Genomic DNA, 17,163 nt, shown 5'->3' on the forward strand with positions numbered 1-17,163 from the left:
TGAATTTATCAGGTAAGTATAAATTAGTTTTCCCCCCGTATGTAAGTCTTCTTTGCTTGTGTCTGTTTTGATTTTTGTGTTCTAAAATGAAATAAAAAGCCTATATTTATTTAAAATGACAAATAGTACATTTCTGATTACAGTACTGTACAATCTTTCTGATGTATATAAAAGTATTAGACATTATATAACACTACATTTAGGTTACATGTATAAGCTGTATTATGACATGTAAATATTGCCTAAATTACATAAAATATTGTTGTTTACACTTGGTTCCAGCCCATCTTCAAACTGTCCCATTTTGCAGATGCAAATATTCAGAAATCCAAACCTTTTCCGGTCCCAAGCAGTTTGTATAAAGGGTTTTCTGGCACACTACCATTTTTCTATAGGGGATGTGGTATGGCTTCTGATTGGCTTTACTGTATTAAATTGAAGTAGTTGTTTTTGCCTATTAAAAACACCACATGTACAGAAAATGGGTACTGATATATGCCCTATAGAAAAGCTATGTAAACTGGATACAGATGCATACATTATCCTCCCATTGGGGGAAGGAGATTATTTTTGTATCTGAAATAGCTGTTTTTTGACCAGACATAATTAGCATTTTAGTACCTAACTATTTTTATAGGAGATAACATTAGCAGGTTTGTACTTTCTGCAGGCTTAGCCCATTTAAATGGGCATGTCCTTGATAACAATAGGTGATGGTTGTAATAAGCAAAACCAGGTATTTAAAATACAAAAATAAACATGAAGAAACAAAATCTAATACTCTGCATTAGGTGTAACAAGTAATTTGGAACCTCTGCAACAGGTGTAACAAATAATTTGGAACACATTAAGGTAAAACCTATTTTATAGTAGTGTTCATTAAAATGTAATTTGCGATTTAGACTGCGTAGGTCACATACACACCGTGTTTGCACCTACAATCTAAAGGTTACATTTCAAACAAACTGTAAGGTTTTCTTTCATTATATTTTTTGCAGCAGGGAGAACTGATCATTTCTTTGCCAGAAAAATGTCTTATTACAACAGACACTGTTCTCCAAAGTTATCTTGGAAAATACATTACAGAGTGAGTATTTCAAACATTGTTATATTATAGTTACTGAATATTTTGTATTATTGTAATCTTTAATCTCCTCTAGTTAGAATTTTTGGACCCATGTTTAATCTCACTCTGACCCTAAACATGGGTAATATACTGAGACAAATAGATTTTTTCTTCATAAATAGAAAGAGTCCACAGCTGCATTCATTACTTTTGGGAAATAAGAACCTGGCCACCAGGAGGAGAAGGTTGACCCCCCGAAGCCTCAGGGACAGTCGTTCCCCCAGAGAGCTGAACAGGCCACCTCATGCCTGAAGAGCCTTGGATAACGGAAAGCGAACAGTATCTAACACCAACTTCTGGAAGTTGCATACGCCCCAGTGCCAAAATTATGGACATGCGACATTGTGCCGAAATCCCTGAGAAGGATAAGCAATTCTGGGTTACCTGCGTAGTAAGCGATGGTGGAAGGGAACTCGCCACTCGGAGGACAGAGGCCCCAGGGGCGGATGGCTCAGCGGCTCCTTGATTCCCCTATCCCGAGGAATTGAGCACTCTAATACGGCATTCAGAACATAACTGATAGGCTAGTATTATCCGTGGAAATAGGCATTCTGCGCAAGGAGTAGAAATTGAAACAGAGACGTCCGTCTCCACGATATCAGACTCCTCCATAGCTAGGATATTGATACAAAATTTGGACCCAAAACTTAAACGGCACCTGACACCCACAATGGCTGGGGCACTCACCACCTCCTAAGAGCCCGACACCAGAAGATCAGAATTTCTCCGTCGCCACAGGGCCAGGAATGTGGAAATTTAGAGTAAAAAACGTAATCACAAAGTGAACTGTACAGTCCAGAAAAGGCGCGCCCAACCGCAAAGGCTGCGTCACTTCCAAAGGCCGTTATGTTCCACAAAGCCATGAGCCTAAGTAACACTATGCATAAGCAGGTCGAATTACATAACAAACATGATTAAAAAAACCCTGTTCAATAACCCCCTCAGGAGATATTACCCATGATTCCAAGATACAAAAGGCGCCTCACTGAGACCCTTATATATAGTTAGTCCCGCAAGGTGGTAGCCTCTCGTTAAAACATTTGTAATACAATACAATCATGACAAAAGTAAAATGAAACGATCTTACCGGAATCTACGCCGTGGAACAGGCACATGGCCCTTCAAGTGTGACAGATAGTAGCATCGCCTCTCCCATAGACTTGAGAGAAGAAAGCATGCAGCGAAACTCGTCAACACTGATTGCTTGTGGAGCTTTTAAAATGAGTCAGGATGGTTTCGCAGAAAGACTCTCCCTGCATCTCCGGACACTAACTTTCATCCATGCTTTCACTGAAAGGCTGACAGGACTACTTAAAACTCCAGTCCCATGTCGAAGAGTACTACCCTCCATAAGAGACTGTCGAAAACGTCTGACACTTCTCTGCCAACCTCCTGGGACGAAAGGCAAAGAATGACTGGGGGATGAGGGAAGTGGGAGGAGTATTTAAGCCTTTGGCTGGGGTGTCTTTGCCTCCTCCTGGTGGCTAGGTTCTTATTTCCTAAAAGTAATGAATGCAGCTGTTGACTCTTTCCATCTGAAGAAAAGAAAATGATCAGGTAAGCATATTTTATGTTTTCTTTTCTTTCAGTTTTATATTTTTTGGTGGAAAATATTTTGTTCAAAATATAGGCGTTACTTAAAGGGACATAAAATGATTTATGTTTTTGATTTGCTAAATGTCATCATATAAAATAAATGTTTTTAAAATATTTAAAAGTGCAATTTTGCTATAAAAATTTGCATTATTCTGCATTTAACGGACACACCCATTGAAATGACAATTAGTATTGCCTATATTATCTCCGTTGCTGTGGTCAGTCAGCTGCAGATATAAATGAGCTCCTGCACTGATCACGCAATCACTGTGTAGAATGTAGCAGGGTCAGTGTTCTATAGTTTGCATTATGCACTTCATCCTCTCGCTGAAATTAGTAAAAACACAATTTTTAATAATGTATAATGACAAATACATTATATGGGCAATTCAGTTTTATGTTTTATGTCCCTTTAAGATGCCAGTACTTGCCTTTTATACAGTGGTGCCTTAGACTAATCCTATAATAATGTATTTTTTATGAATGAGAGTAAACAAATATAAATGATTACATGAATACGCAAGTCTTACAAAGTATTGTTAATGTATCAGTGCAGGCGCTAGTGATACGCAAATCACTGACAAGAAAACAATATGCCAACATAATACAAGCCAATTGCATAGACTTGTCCTAACTTACTCTCAATGTATTTACTTTTAACTCTAAGATTTATAAAGAGGCAAAGTTAGAACAGTGAAGATAATAACATATTTTTTTTATGTTCAGATGGAGCCCTCCCATCTCTCCCTTGTTGGCTTTGTGTACATTCTTAATCACAGAAAAGCGCGCTGGAGACAATTCCCAATGGAAGCCCTATGTAGCTGTACTGCCCAGAACATATAGCTGCCCTGTTTACTGGGAGTCGGTGGTAGTTCATCTACTACCAGAACCTGCTAAGCAAAAAGCCCTGGAACAAGTGGCTGAATTACATGAGCTGTATCTTTCATCCTTACCATTTTTTTATTCATTGCAATCGCTGTTTCATGATAGCACTGAAAACATTTTTACTTATGATGCAGTGCGGTGGGCTTGGTGTACAGTCAATACCAGGACGGTTTACATGAAGCATAAGCAACGCTTCGGCCTCTCTACAGAACCGAACAACTACGCTTTGGCGCCATATTTAGACCTGCTGAATCACAGTCCCGCTGTACAGGTAAAGAAGGTGGTTGGTTAATATTTTTGAGGGGAGGAAACCCACGTGCTGTTTAGATTTGATAATGGAAATTATACTTCCTCTTTGCTTAAAGGTACAGTAAAATCAAAATTAAACTTTCACGATTCAGATAGAGCATGCAATTTTAAACAACTTTTCAATTTACTTCTGTTTTAAAATTTGCTTTGTTGTCTTGGTATCATTTAGGGCTGCAACTAACAATTATTTTCATAATCGATTAATCGGCTTACTATTTTTTCGACTAATCGGATAAAAAAACAACAACACATTTTTACTTTATTTAGAATAAAATCCACATACTGAGTGTCACAAATAGAAAACTTCAGACTAAAATTGTACAATAACACAACTGTTAATTATTTCAGAAACTTTGCATTGAAATGCAAAAATGTCAACATGCTCCTGGCTGAGGCTGGTTCTCTTTTTTTGCAAGCTATTTTGCCTGCAGCAGAGAAGAGGCGCTCGGATGGTGTTGAGGTGCCTGAGATGTATAAGTAGGGTTTTGCCAATTTTGCCAAGGTGGGATATTTATCTTTTTGTTAGCTCCACCAACGCAAAGGGTTTTCCTCCTTAGCAAGGGGCCTCTCAATAAAGTAAGCCTGGACTATATATCAATAACAGGACAAGGCCTTACACATTTTTCTATACAGAACACATAATTAGCAATAGCAAGCAATCAGCCAATAATTGTGCAAACAGATAATAGTGCACATCAATTCATATAATAACTCCCATCAATCTAGGGCTAGGTATAAATAACAAGCTCGGCACTATATCATGCATAGTCCCAAATCACTTGATTTAATATAAACAATCTAAATGATGACTCCTATTATTTCTGGGTTGCACATAAGCTGCACATAGTTGTAAACTTATAAATAAACGTATACTGTCCTGAAAAAGGGAAAAGTAAACATTTGTTGACATCCTTTAGGCTAAAGACATAACCATAAAACACAAAACCATGTGCAGGAGCTCATTGGAGTGAAGCAGCCGGTGCTGTATGCAGACCAACTAATCGCAGACCAACTAATCGATTATGAGATTCGTTGATGACTATTTTCATAATAGATTATTGATTATATCGATTAGTTGTTGCAGCTCTAGTATCATTTGTTTAAGAGCATACCTAGGTAGGCTCAGGAGTAACAAAGCACTGCTGGGAGCTAGTTGGGGATTGGCTGGTTGCAAATATATGCCTCTTGTTATTCGCTTACCAGACGTGTTCAGCTAGCTCCCAGTAGTCCACTGCTGCTCTTGAGCCCACTCATTAACAAATGATTCCAAGAGAGAGAAACAAATTTGAGAACAGAAGTAAATTGCAAAGTTATCTCTCTTTGAATCATGCATGTTTAATTTAGATATTTTACTTTCCTCTTAATGTGTTCCAAATGACTTATACTTACTGCTTACTATTAAATGTATGGGAAACTGTTCCTTCATGTTCATTTTGTATTTGAAAGCTGTTTTTTCTCATTAAAACCATCACCTAGGACAGTGATGGCGAACCTTGGCACTCCAGATGTTTCAGAACTACATTTTCCATGATGCTCGGCTGGACTGCAGAGTGCCTAAGCATCAAGGGAAATGTAGTTGTGAAACATCTGGAGTGCCAAGGTTTGCCATCACTGTCCTAGGACATGGCCATAGCAAAAGGTCTGAGCCTGTAAGGAAAGCAGACCTTGTAATCGTATTCATGTTAGATATATGCCTGGGGGGTTCAATAAACACAACCAGCTATTTCAAATGCACAATCTAACCCTTCCTCGTACCACCCACTGGGAGATTAATTAGTGCTATTTTACATAGCTTTTCTATAGAGAAAATCTTTGTTACTTATTTTCAGTATAGGTGAGGATACAACAGGTAAAAATAGTTATTTAAAAAAATGTAGCTAAAGGAGCGGTTTACAAACATTTAAGTACAATGGGAACACATTAAGGGCTAGATTACAAGTGGAGCGCTAATTTATTGCACTGGCATATTTGCTCGTTTATGGGTGCGCAATAAATATCCAGCCATTACAAGTGGCTAGTTATTGCTTGCGGCAGCAATTAGCGCTCCGAAAATTAACCAGAGATCAGATCTCTGGTTCATTTTCTAAATGTGCCCCAATTGCCCCCTAAATTAAGCGTGGGGTTATTTTGAAAAATAAAAAAATAGTAGCATTTTTTTTTAAAATTAACTGCACAAAGCAGTTTTTAAGGGTTAAAGTTGGTGGGTGTGTGGTGTTAGATAAAAAAACGGAAAAAGAAAAGTGCCTTTACATTGCGGACTATGGGGACTGTGTGTTCTATATACATTTATATGTATATGCTTATATACATATAATATTATTAACAGGTATTTGTAGAGCGCCAACAGATTCCGCAGTGCTAAATAATTGTGTATATACACACATAAACACATACATATATATTTAAATCTGCTGTCTATCACTGCACGCCTTACCCCCTTCGCTGCGCTAGGTTCTCAGTGGTGTCTCACGGAATGAGAACGAGACTATGGAAGTGCTTCCTTGCAATGCGAACACGAGCTTGTGTTTGCATTGCGCTCTACTTAAAATACCAGCACACATTTGCGTGCCCTGTTTTTTTTAATGAGTGAAGCGCAAATATTGCACTCACATAAGTGCAATTTTGCGCTCCACTCGTAATCTAGCCCTAAATGGGAAAATGTGGAGTACAATGTCCCTTTAAAGGTACATTAAATGTCTATCATGCATATGACGAACCACTATTTTATTTAGGTTTTTTTTTTTTTTAGTTAAAAAAAAAGGTTATATATAATTATATATATATATATATATAGCCACAAACAGGAGAGGCTCTGAGCTTCCTAAACTCATCATCATTATATGATCACTCCCCCCTCTAAAATGGAGATTTAACGCTCTGACTTCTAATAATGACGACTGCAACCTATGAACAGAAGCAGCCCCATAACAGTGGGTGTTTAGTGTGCTTGTGTGATGTATGTGTATGGCCTGACATCCATATCTATCTCTCGATCTCTCTTTCTCTGTCTGTCTAATCTTCTTTGCTGAGACCAATAGGGACAGTTACAGAACTTCTGCACTTATCAAGCTATCGTTGTGTAGAATGTGGAGTTGGACACACAATTTAAATTGAACAAGTTAAATTGCAGTATGGGGGGAAATGAATGGTCAGTACAAAGTATTTCTACTATAGATAATTAACCATTTTATGCTTTTTGTCCCATATAGCTGCCAGCTTTTTGTTGCACATGGGAAGAGGTGAGGAGTAGTGTAAGATACTCCACTGTAACATTAACCCTACTTTGGACTGATAACAAAGTGCTGTATACTGATGGCATGGAAAAAGCCTTGACAGCGAAACGTGTCAGAGGCGTCTATGTTTGTTTGTTTGTTGTGTATCTATTTTAATAGCTAAATGGGAACATTATAACTATATCAAGAAGAGGTAAATATGTGGAATCGGCGTAATTCACTCTAAATTGTGATTGCAGCAGCTCACAATCAATTCTTTGACTAATAATATAGTGGCAAGGGTTCTTGAACCCATACTGGCTTACCATAACGTTTTTTGCCTAGAATATGCTGTAATCGGTCACTTTATTTAAAAACGCCCAATGTCAAATTTCACAATCTAACGGTTCTTTAATAGCCTAAGTGCTCTTACAAACCGGACTGAGCATTACCAGGGTAATATTTAACCCTATGCTTATTACTCAAATACCCTTAATCTATTTACACTGTGCTAAACAAACACCGCAATTGTGAAATCCTATTATTTTCCCTTCAGATTCATTTTCATAATTCCCATTTATGTGTTTTTATCACATAACTTATTTTTTAATTTTTCAACTTTGAATAAAAGTTAAGTTTTAACAAGAGAGCATTAACACTGTCATACTACAATACGTCTGTGAGTGCAATATGTGTATACTTTCTTTTCAGTTCTCAAACTGAACAACCCTTTTTAAAAATGGTTTATAAACAGTTAATGAAATGGATAACTAGATGTATAGAACAGAAGGGCTTTAGCTTGGACAGTCTTATGACACATAATCTACTTCCTATAAGAGTCGTCGTAGCAAAGAGTCTTCATGAAGCAATTGACTTGAAGACATCTAAAGTCAATTTACAAATGTATTAAATGTATAAAAATGTTAATTTGCTTAAAGGAAATACTTGTTTAGGTTTGTAGGGCTTGTTCAGGTCCAATAGAATTGTATGAGTTATACTTGTTAGCCATTGGTCTTCAGTCCCACATACTAGTTCCGGTTTCAAAGTTAAAATAAACTGCTTAAACCTAACCTTTTCTCCAACATAGGTGTGTCCGGTCCACGGCGTCATCCTTACTTGTGGGATATTCTCTTCCCCAACAGGAAATGGCAAAGAGCCCAGCAAAGCTGGTCACATGATCCCTCCTAGGCTCCGCCTACCCCAGTCATTCTCTTTGCCGTTGTACAGGCAACATCTCCACGGAGATGGCTTAGAGTTTTTTAGTGTTTAACTGTAGTTTTTATTATTCAATCAAGAGTTTGTTATTTTGAAATAGTGCTGGTATGTACTATTTACTCAGAAACAGAAAAGAGATGAAGATTTCTGTTTGTATGAGGAAAATGATTTTAGCAACCGTCACTAAAATCCATGGCTGTTCCACACAGGACTGTTGAGAGCAATTAACTTCAGTTGGGGGAACAGTGTGCAGTCTCTTGCTGCTTGAGGTATGACACATTCTAACAAGACGATGTAATGCTGGAAGCTGTCATTTTCCCTATGGGATCCGGTAAGCCATGTTTATTACGATCGTAAATAAGGGCTTCACAAGGGCTTATTAAAACTGTAGACTTTTTCTGGGCTAAATCGATTCATTATTAACACATATTTAGCCTTGAGGAATCATTTTATCTGGGTATTTTGATATAATAATATCGGCAGGCACTGTTTTAGACACCTTATTCTTAGGGGCTTTCCCAAAGCATAAGCAGAGCCTCATTTTCGCGCCGGTGTGGCGCACTTGTTTTTGAGAGGCATGGCATGCAGTCGCATGTGAGAGGAGCTCTGATACTTAGCAAAGACTTTCTGAAGGCGTCATTTGGTATCGTATTCCCCTTTGGGCTTGGTTGGGTCTCAGCAAAGCAGATACCAGGGACTGTAAAGGGGTTAAAGTTCAAAACGGCTCCGGTTCCGTTATTTTAAGGGTTAAAGCTTCCAAATGTGTTCCCGCCGTTTCCTCTCATCCCCAGGCTGGTAGCCAGGATCAATCAGGAGAGGGCGTCGGTGATCTTGATAGCTCCTGCGTGGCCACGCAGGACTTGGTATGCAGATCTGGTGAATATGTCATCGGCTCCACCTTGGAAGCTACCTTTGAGACGGGACCTTCTTGTTCAGGGTCCGTTCGAACATCCGAATCTGGTTTCACTCCAGCTGACTGCTTGGAGATTGAACGCTTGATTTTATCGAAGCGAGGGTTCTCAGATTCTGTTATTGATACTCTTGTTCAGGCCAGAAAGCCTGTAACTAGAAAGATTTACCACAAAATTTGGAAAAAATATATCTGTTGGTGTGAATCTAAAGGATTCTCTTGGGACAAGGTTAAGATTCCTAGGATTCTATCCTTCCTTCAAGAAGGATTGGAAAAAGGATTATCTGCAAGTTCCCTGAAGGGACAGATTTCTGCCTTGTCGGTGTTACTTCACAAAAGACTGGCTGCTGTGCCAGATGTTCAAGCCTTTGTTCAGGCTCTGGTTAGAATTAAGCCTGTTTACAAACCTTTGACTCCTCCTTGGAGTCTCAATTTAGTTCTTTCAGTTCTTCAGGGGGTTCCGTTTGAACCCTTGCATTCCGTTGATATTAAGTTATTATCTTGGAAAGTTTTGTTTTTAGTTGCAATTTCTTCTGCTAGAAGAGTTTCAGAATTATCTGCTCTGCAGTGTTCTCCTCCTTATCTGGTGTTCCATGCAGATAAGGTGGTTTTACGTACTAAACCTGGTTTTCTTCCAAAGGTTGTTTCTAACAAAAACATTAACCAGGAGATTATCGTACCTTCTCTGTGTCCGAAACCAGTTTCAAAGAAGGAACGTTTGTTGCACAATTTGGATGTTGTTCGCGCTCTAAAATTCTATTTAGATGCTACAAAGGATTTTAGACAAACATCTTCCTTGTTTGTGGTTTATTCTGGTAAAAGGAGAGGTCAAAAAGCAACTTCTACCTCTCTCTCTTTTTGGATTAAAAGCATCATCAGATTGGCTTACGAGACTGCCGGACGGCAGCCTCCCGAAAGAATCACAGCTCATTCCACTAGGGCTGTGGCTTCCACATGGGCCTTCAAGAACGAGGCTTCTGTTGATCAGATATGTAGGGCAGCGACTTGGTCTTCACTGCACACTTTTACCAAATTTTACAAGTTTGATACTTTTGCTTCTTCTGAGGCTATTTTTGGGAGAAAGGTTTTGCAAGCCGTGGTGCCTTCCATTTAGGTGACCTGATTTGCTCCCTCCCTTCATCCGTGTCCTAAAGCTTTGGTATTGGTTCCCACAAGTAAGGATGACGCCGTGGACCGGACACACCTATGTTGGAGAAAACAGAATTTATGTTTACCTGATAAATTACTTTCTCCAACGGTGTGTCCGGTCCACGGCCCGCCCTGGTTTTTTTAATCAGGTCTGATAATTTATTTTCTTTAACTACAGTCACCACGGTACCATATGGTTTCTCCTATGCAAATATTCCTCCTTAACGTCGGTCGAATGACTGGGGTAGGCGGAGCCTAGGAGGGATCATGTGACCAGCTTTGCTGGGCTCTTTGCCATTTCCTGTTGGGGAAGAGAATATCCCACAAGTAAGGATGACGCCGTGGACCGGACACACCGTTGGAGAAAGTAATTTATCAGGTAAACATAAATTCTGTTTTTTTTAAATGTAAAAACAAGCATTTTACCATTTGTAATTAGTGCTTATTCATATATGTGACATATTTTTATTATAATATCTCTTTAACTCATTGTTTGCTCCTTGGAATATGTTTGTCCCTATATAAATTAGATCTAAATCAGGGCTTGACAAATACTGGCGAGCCTGGGAGCCATGGTTTCTAAAATTTGACTTCCGACTCCTGATTTGTTTTTTGATTACAAAGTGTGTGACTGACTCTTTTGTTTTCTCCCATATGAAACTTGTTGATCCCTGATTTACATACAGCTGCTGCTCACTTTATTGTAAAGGTGTCTGTTATCTAACTGATGCCAGAGCACCTACAGTAGGTCTTATAATTATGCTCGCCACAAAAAACTTTTATGTAAATATATAACAAGTTCTTGTATCTTTCATCATTTACAAGGTTGAAGCTGCATTCAATGAAAAGAGCCGATGTTATGAGATACGGACTATGGATGGCTGTAGGAAGTATGAACAAGTATTTATTTGTTACGGACCTCATGATAATCAGCGGCTTCTTTCGGAGTATGGCTTTGTGGCAGCGAACAATCCTCACCAGAGTGTTTATGTGACAAAAGGCGAGTAAATAGATTTTTCTTTAATTAAACCTTTTCTCTTTCTCTGCTTTAGTAAGCACTGCATAGAATTTTTAGATCCATGTAAACTATAGTGTGACAACATCTGACACATGTATTAATTGAATTATTGGCATGTAGCATCTGTGTCCAAAGTTCAATCTATTACTTATATTTAAATGTAGGACTGATTATTGACAGGATCAGAGGTAAGGATCTGTTGCTGGCTACAGGAGACAATGCAATAAGATTGTAAATAAATTGTAAGTGTAAATGCTTTTAGCAGAATGTCCAGGAATTTGAGTGAATGATATATAAAGTGACATGAAAAATAAATGTTTTCTTTCAAGTTTACTTCTGTTGACAGATTTACTTTGTTCAGGGGAAGGCTTCCCGGTATGGCCATATTGGTTGGCTTAGTGACTGGGAAGATGATCTGATCTGTTGATTATCACTCATTAGGGAAAACATCCTGCTGTTCCAAATATAAACTCTGATGTAGCAGGGGATACTGATCAAATAGATGTAAGAATTAAAGCAACTTCCAGCCCTATCTACCGGAATAGTGTAGCTTGCAGTATGCCCTGTAGAGGTTAATGGCCTTTACTATCCCCACGTGTACCGGGTAAAGCAGCTGTCCTATTAACACTACTCTCCAGACTGACATCACTGTAAATTTTGAGGTTTTGAGCTGAGATTTCACTATTTCACTATCTTCCAGATTTTTTTATGTTTTGGATGACTCATTGCCCAAGTATCTCATTTGAATTGTGGAGGAACATGCCGACTCTGTGTCTCATGCTTAAATACAATGCAGTGAGCTGCCTTTATCTCGGGTAGAACCAAAATGAGCTGTTTACCACCTATTTATCAGTCATAGCAACAGAGGAGACCAATGAAGAATGGGCTGCAGTTCCTGAGAGAGACAATGTTAAAAGGACACAGATGGCTGCTGTGTGTGGAAATGTAGAAGCGATATAGTGTGTAAGTGCACTAGCCGGTTCTGCCCTGGTGGATAGAAGAAGGATCCAGTGTTCTGGCTGTCCACAATGGGCTGAATTTGACTTTGGAATTGTTCCAAAGAGATCATCTCTGGAGGGGTCCTCTGCTTGGTCAGAGCATTATTCCCATCATGGTTGGAGGATGTTGCCTCTTTGGCGTTTGTGACCTCCCATTTCTGGCAGATTGACCGGATTGTCAGGTGATCGCACAAGCTGGCAATTTGCAGTTGTCTCCATAGCCCATCTAAGTGAAGGGCTCAGGAACAGGACCGCTGTGAGACTTTTGCTGTTCTAGCAACTGCTGTCTATTGAAATCAGAGTCGCTATCCTGGAGATCCAGTATGGGTTGAAATAGACAAATTAGGTCCTGTAATTTTTTTTACTATTATGGCTCTTTAAATTAAAGGCATCTTGTCTAAAATCTTGTTTGTTGATATGTATTTAAAGTTAGAATTTGCTAGAACATATATCTCCAGCTATTGTGGCACGGTGAGTTATAGAATACATAGGTGTCATGACTTATCTATTTAAAATGATAACCTTTGGTTTGAATATTGATTTAGCACTCTGATATATTGGATTGGTTCAGGTATCTGGGTCTTTACTACTAATGAGATACCTGTAGTTTAAGGTTAACCAACTCCACTAAATCAATTCCATGCCTACTGTTCATCCACTATTTTGCTCACTATTGTATTGTCATCTGTTTTATTTCTGTAATTAAGTTATCTGGACAAATTCATTCAGGTGCCAAATCTCCCATTCAAAATGTTCAAGTTCTTAATTTTTCCAATCGCCTCCTCCTTTATACAGTAGCTTCTAACTCGGCTGTATTTACTCATAAATATACTCCTCTTGCAAGATATTATCTGATAGGCTATAGTCTAAGCTAGTATTAATGCGACAAGTGGAAGTACATTTGTATTTGTCTCCTATGTATTATGTGTGGTGTGATAACGCTAGTTTATATGTTAGTTGGTGGACAAATTTATAAGTGTACAACCTTTTGTAATAGTATCTGTATGAACATTTCTCATTTGAACTTCAAAAACTCAAAAATTAATTTGTTTAATTGGTGTCCTTTGTTGAAAAGGAGGTATGTAGGCTCAGGAGTATGCTTGTGCCTAGAGGACTATATGGCAGCAGTTTTGCAAGACAGCTCTTAAAGTGATGGTAAATTTTAGTTCAAATAGCCCTATGCATTCCTTATTGTTTTATAATGTTAATCGCTATGTTTCTTTTTTTTTATTGTGCACGATCATTTAAAAAAATAATATATTTCTTTCCTAAGACATGGAGAGTCCACAACGTCATTCCAATTACTAGTGGGATATTCACTCCTGGCCAGCAGGAGGAGGCAAAGAGCACCACAGCAAAGCTGTTAAGTGTCACTTCCCTTACCTATAACCCCAGTCATTCTCTTTGCCTCTGTCAATGGAGGAGGTGAAGTTTGGTGTCTGAACAATGGATTCCTTTTTCGGGTACTTTTCCCTGCAAGCAAGGATTTGGGTTTAGCTGTGTCCACGTCAATCTCTTGAGTAAGAGTAGTGGTGGCTTTTAAGCAGTTAGAAAGTTGTGAGGTAGTCCTTGCTTGGTTTTCTAACATGTCTGCTGCCCTTGGTTTGTTACTCTGTTCTTTCTTTTGCAGGTCTTCTGCAGGTCTCTGATAGGAGTATGTGTCCTGTCACGCCTTGTGAGCTGTCTTCCTGCCGGAAAGCTGGATTTGCAGGTAAGTGCTTTTGTCTTCTAGGTATTGGAGACTTGCACTTGAGAAGATTTTCCTGCAGTAATTATTGGGACATAATTAATCTTTTCGGAAGGATTTATAAGGGCAGGGGGCAGGCACTTTATGTGTGGAGACCAAGGGGTTAACTTTCCATGCAGTTATAAGATGTTTTCTCTGATATATATCTCTATCTCTATATATAAGTTTCAGTTTATTGGGACTTTTATTTATTAGGATATGTGATTGTTGGGCTCTATTTTGTTGTATTACGTTTTTACTAGGCAGTTGCTGCTAGAAACGCATGCTTTTAGTTGTTGCGGCGCAGTTTCTTTTTCTGCCGGTCATGTGACCTCTCCCTCACCCGACTGAGTTCCTGAGCGGAGCTGCGTCATTTTGGACAGCTTCTTGGTGTCGGATCGTTTTTTTGATCAATGTATAGCTGCTTGCCTAACAATTTGGGAATTGAAGGTTAAGGTAGGGCACCTCAGTTTGCCTGAGGTGTAGAGGCACATTTTTATTTGTTTTGAATATTACTCTGAGGAGATTAAAAGTTTTTTTTCTCTTAAAGTGACAGTGTCATTTTCATATATCATTCCTTTAATTATTGGGAATTCTTTTACCTATGGATATGGAACAGGAGTCTGCTCCTATGGATAAATGTTTATTGTGTCTTGAGGCCCAAATTGTGTTACCTATGCAATTTTGTTCTTCATGTTTAGAAAAGACTTTGAAATGTAAAGATAAACTTTTTGTTTCTGAGCCTGTCTCTCAGGATGATGCTGTTCAGGCAGTGCCACAGCTTTCTCCTCTAACGTCCCAAGCCTCCACGGCTTCACATACAGTGCCCTGCAGTTCCTCTTAGCCTCCTGGAGGAGTTTATTTGCAGATTTTGCTGCATAGATATCCTTTGCGGTATCAGCGGCTTTATCTGCTTTTCCCGTAAAGGGGAAGCGCAAGAGGAAATATAAATTTTTTTCAGAGTGTAAGGTGTCTGTCCCGTCTGCTGCTACGCAGGTTGCCCTCCCTCATAAGTCTGATGAAATCTCAGATTTGGACAGTATAATTCCTTTGTTTGATGCTGAAGAAGTAAACTTCAGATTTAAGCTTGAACACCTTCGTGTACTATTAAAGGAGGTAATGGGTACTTTGGATTACTTCGACTCTCCTGTCGCTGTCAACCCTAAGAAATCTAGTAAGCTTAACAAATTCTATGATGTTCCTTCCTCTGTGTAAGTGTTTCCTGTTCCAGACCGTGTGACAGAGATTATTACACAGGAATGGGAGAAGCCAGGGATACCTTTCTCCTCGTCTCCCGTCTTTAAAAAGATGTTTCCTGTTGCTGACTCCATAAGAGATTCATGGCGCACTGTGCCTAAGGTAGAAGAGGCTATTTCTACCCTGGCTAAGAGAACTACAATCCATATTGAGGATAGCTGTTCCTTTAAAGATCCCATGGACAAAAAGCTGGAAGCTTTTTTGAATTATATGTATGTTCATCAAGGTCTTCAATGGCAATCTGCAGTTTGTATTGCCACAATAGCAAGTGGTGAGATGCTTTGTCTGAATTGATTTTAAAAGAGACTCCGTTGGAGGAGATACAAGATAGGATTAAGGCTCTCAAACTAGCCAACTCCTTTATCTCTGATGTGAACATGCAAGTTATAAGACTGGGAGCCAAGATGTCTGGCTTCACTGTTCTAGCCCGTAGGGCTCTGTGGCTAAATTCTTGGTCAGCTGATGTTACCTCCAAGTCCAAGCTTCTGTCGCTACCTTATAGAGATAAGACCTTGTTTGGTCCTGGTCTGGCAGAAATAATTTCTGAAATTACGGGTGGAAAGGGGTCCTTTCTACCACAAGACAAGAAGAATACACCTAAAGGACATCAAAGTTATTTTCATTCCTTTCATAACTTCAAAGGTCCAAAGTCTTCCTCTCCCTCCTCTAAGCAGGAGCAGTCCAAGCTTTCTTGGAGACCCAATCAGTCTTGGAACAAGGGGAAGCAATCAAAGAAACACTCGGCTAAGACTAAGTCAGCATGAAGGATCTGCCCCCGGTCCGGGATCGGATCAGGTTGGGGGCAGACTTTCCCTTTTTTGTAAAGCGTGGATATGAGATGTCCCAGATCCTTGGGCTGTGGACATAGTATATCAGGGTTACAAAATAGTATTTAAATCTCGTTCTTCCAAGGGCAGATTTCTCCTTTCAAGGTTATCTGCGGATCAGGTAAAAAGAGAGGCATTTTTACAGTGTGTTCAGGACCTTCCCTCCCTGGGAGTGATTGTTGCAGTTCCAGTAAGAGAACAAGGTTTGGGATTTTATTCAAACCTGTTTGTGGTTCCCAAAAAAAAGGGAACTTTCCGACCCATTTTAGACCTAAAGTGTCTCAACAAGTTTCTCAGGGTTCCGTCCTTCAAAATGGAAACCATTCGTTCCATTCTTCCCTTGGTCCAAGAAGGTCAGTTCATGACGACCATAGACCTGTAGGACGCATATCTTCATGTTCCTATCCACAGGGATCATTACCAGTTCCTGAGATTTGCTTTTCTAGACAGGCACTTTCAGTTTATTGCTCTTTCATTTGACCTTGCCACAGCTCCCAGAATTTTCTCAAAGGTTCTGGGGGCTCTCTTGGCAGTTGTCAGGTCTCGGGGAATTGCAGTGGAGCCTTATCTGGACGACATATTGGTTCAGGCGCCATCTTTTCAACAAGCAAACTCTCATACAGAGATCTTGTTTTTTCTACGTTCCCACGGATGGAAACTGAATCTGGAGAAGAGTTCCCTTCCCAGCTACAAGGGTCTGTTTCTTAGGGACTATCTTAGATTCCCTATCTATGACGATTTTTCTGACGGAGGTCAGAAAATCCAAGCTTCTCTCCTCTTGCCTCTCTCTACAGTCTACTGTTCGGCCATCAGTGGCTAAGTGTATGGAGGTAATTGGTCTGATGGTCGCTTTCATGGACATCATTCCCTTTGCTCAATTCCTTTTGAGAGCTCTGCAATTATGCATGCTCAGACAATGGAACGGAGATCATTCA

The 17,163-nt window shown here is 39.4% G+C and overlaps 1 protein-coding gene across 1 annotated transcript in view; it reads left to right on the forward strand.

Moving 5' to 3' along the window:
• Window positions 1-17,163, forward strand: part of SETD4 (SET domain containing 4) — an 84,691-nt gene that overhangs the window by 44,364 nt on the left and 23,164 nt on the right. Inside the window, exons 5-7 of the mRNA XM_053705949.1 lie at window positions 999-1,087; window positions 3,449-3,878; window positions 11,228-11,402. Coding sequence (XP_053561924.1) covers window positions 999-1,087; window positions 3,449-3,878; window positions 11,228-11,402 — 694 coding nt within the window. The remainder of the gene's footprint in view (window positions 1-998; window positions 1,088-3,448; window positions 3,879-11,227; window positions 11,403-17,163) is intronic.

The sequence above is a fragment of the Bombina bombina genome, chromosome 3 (genome assembly GCF_027579735.1).
Source record: "Bombina bombina isolate aBomBom1 chromosome 3, aBomBom1.pri, whole genome shotgun sequence".
Classification (NCBI taxonomy): Eukaryota; Metazoa; Chordata; class Amphibia; order Anura; family Bombinatoridae; genus Bombina; species Bombina bombina.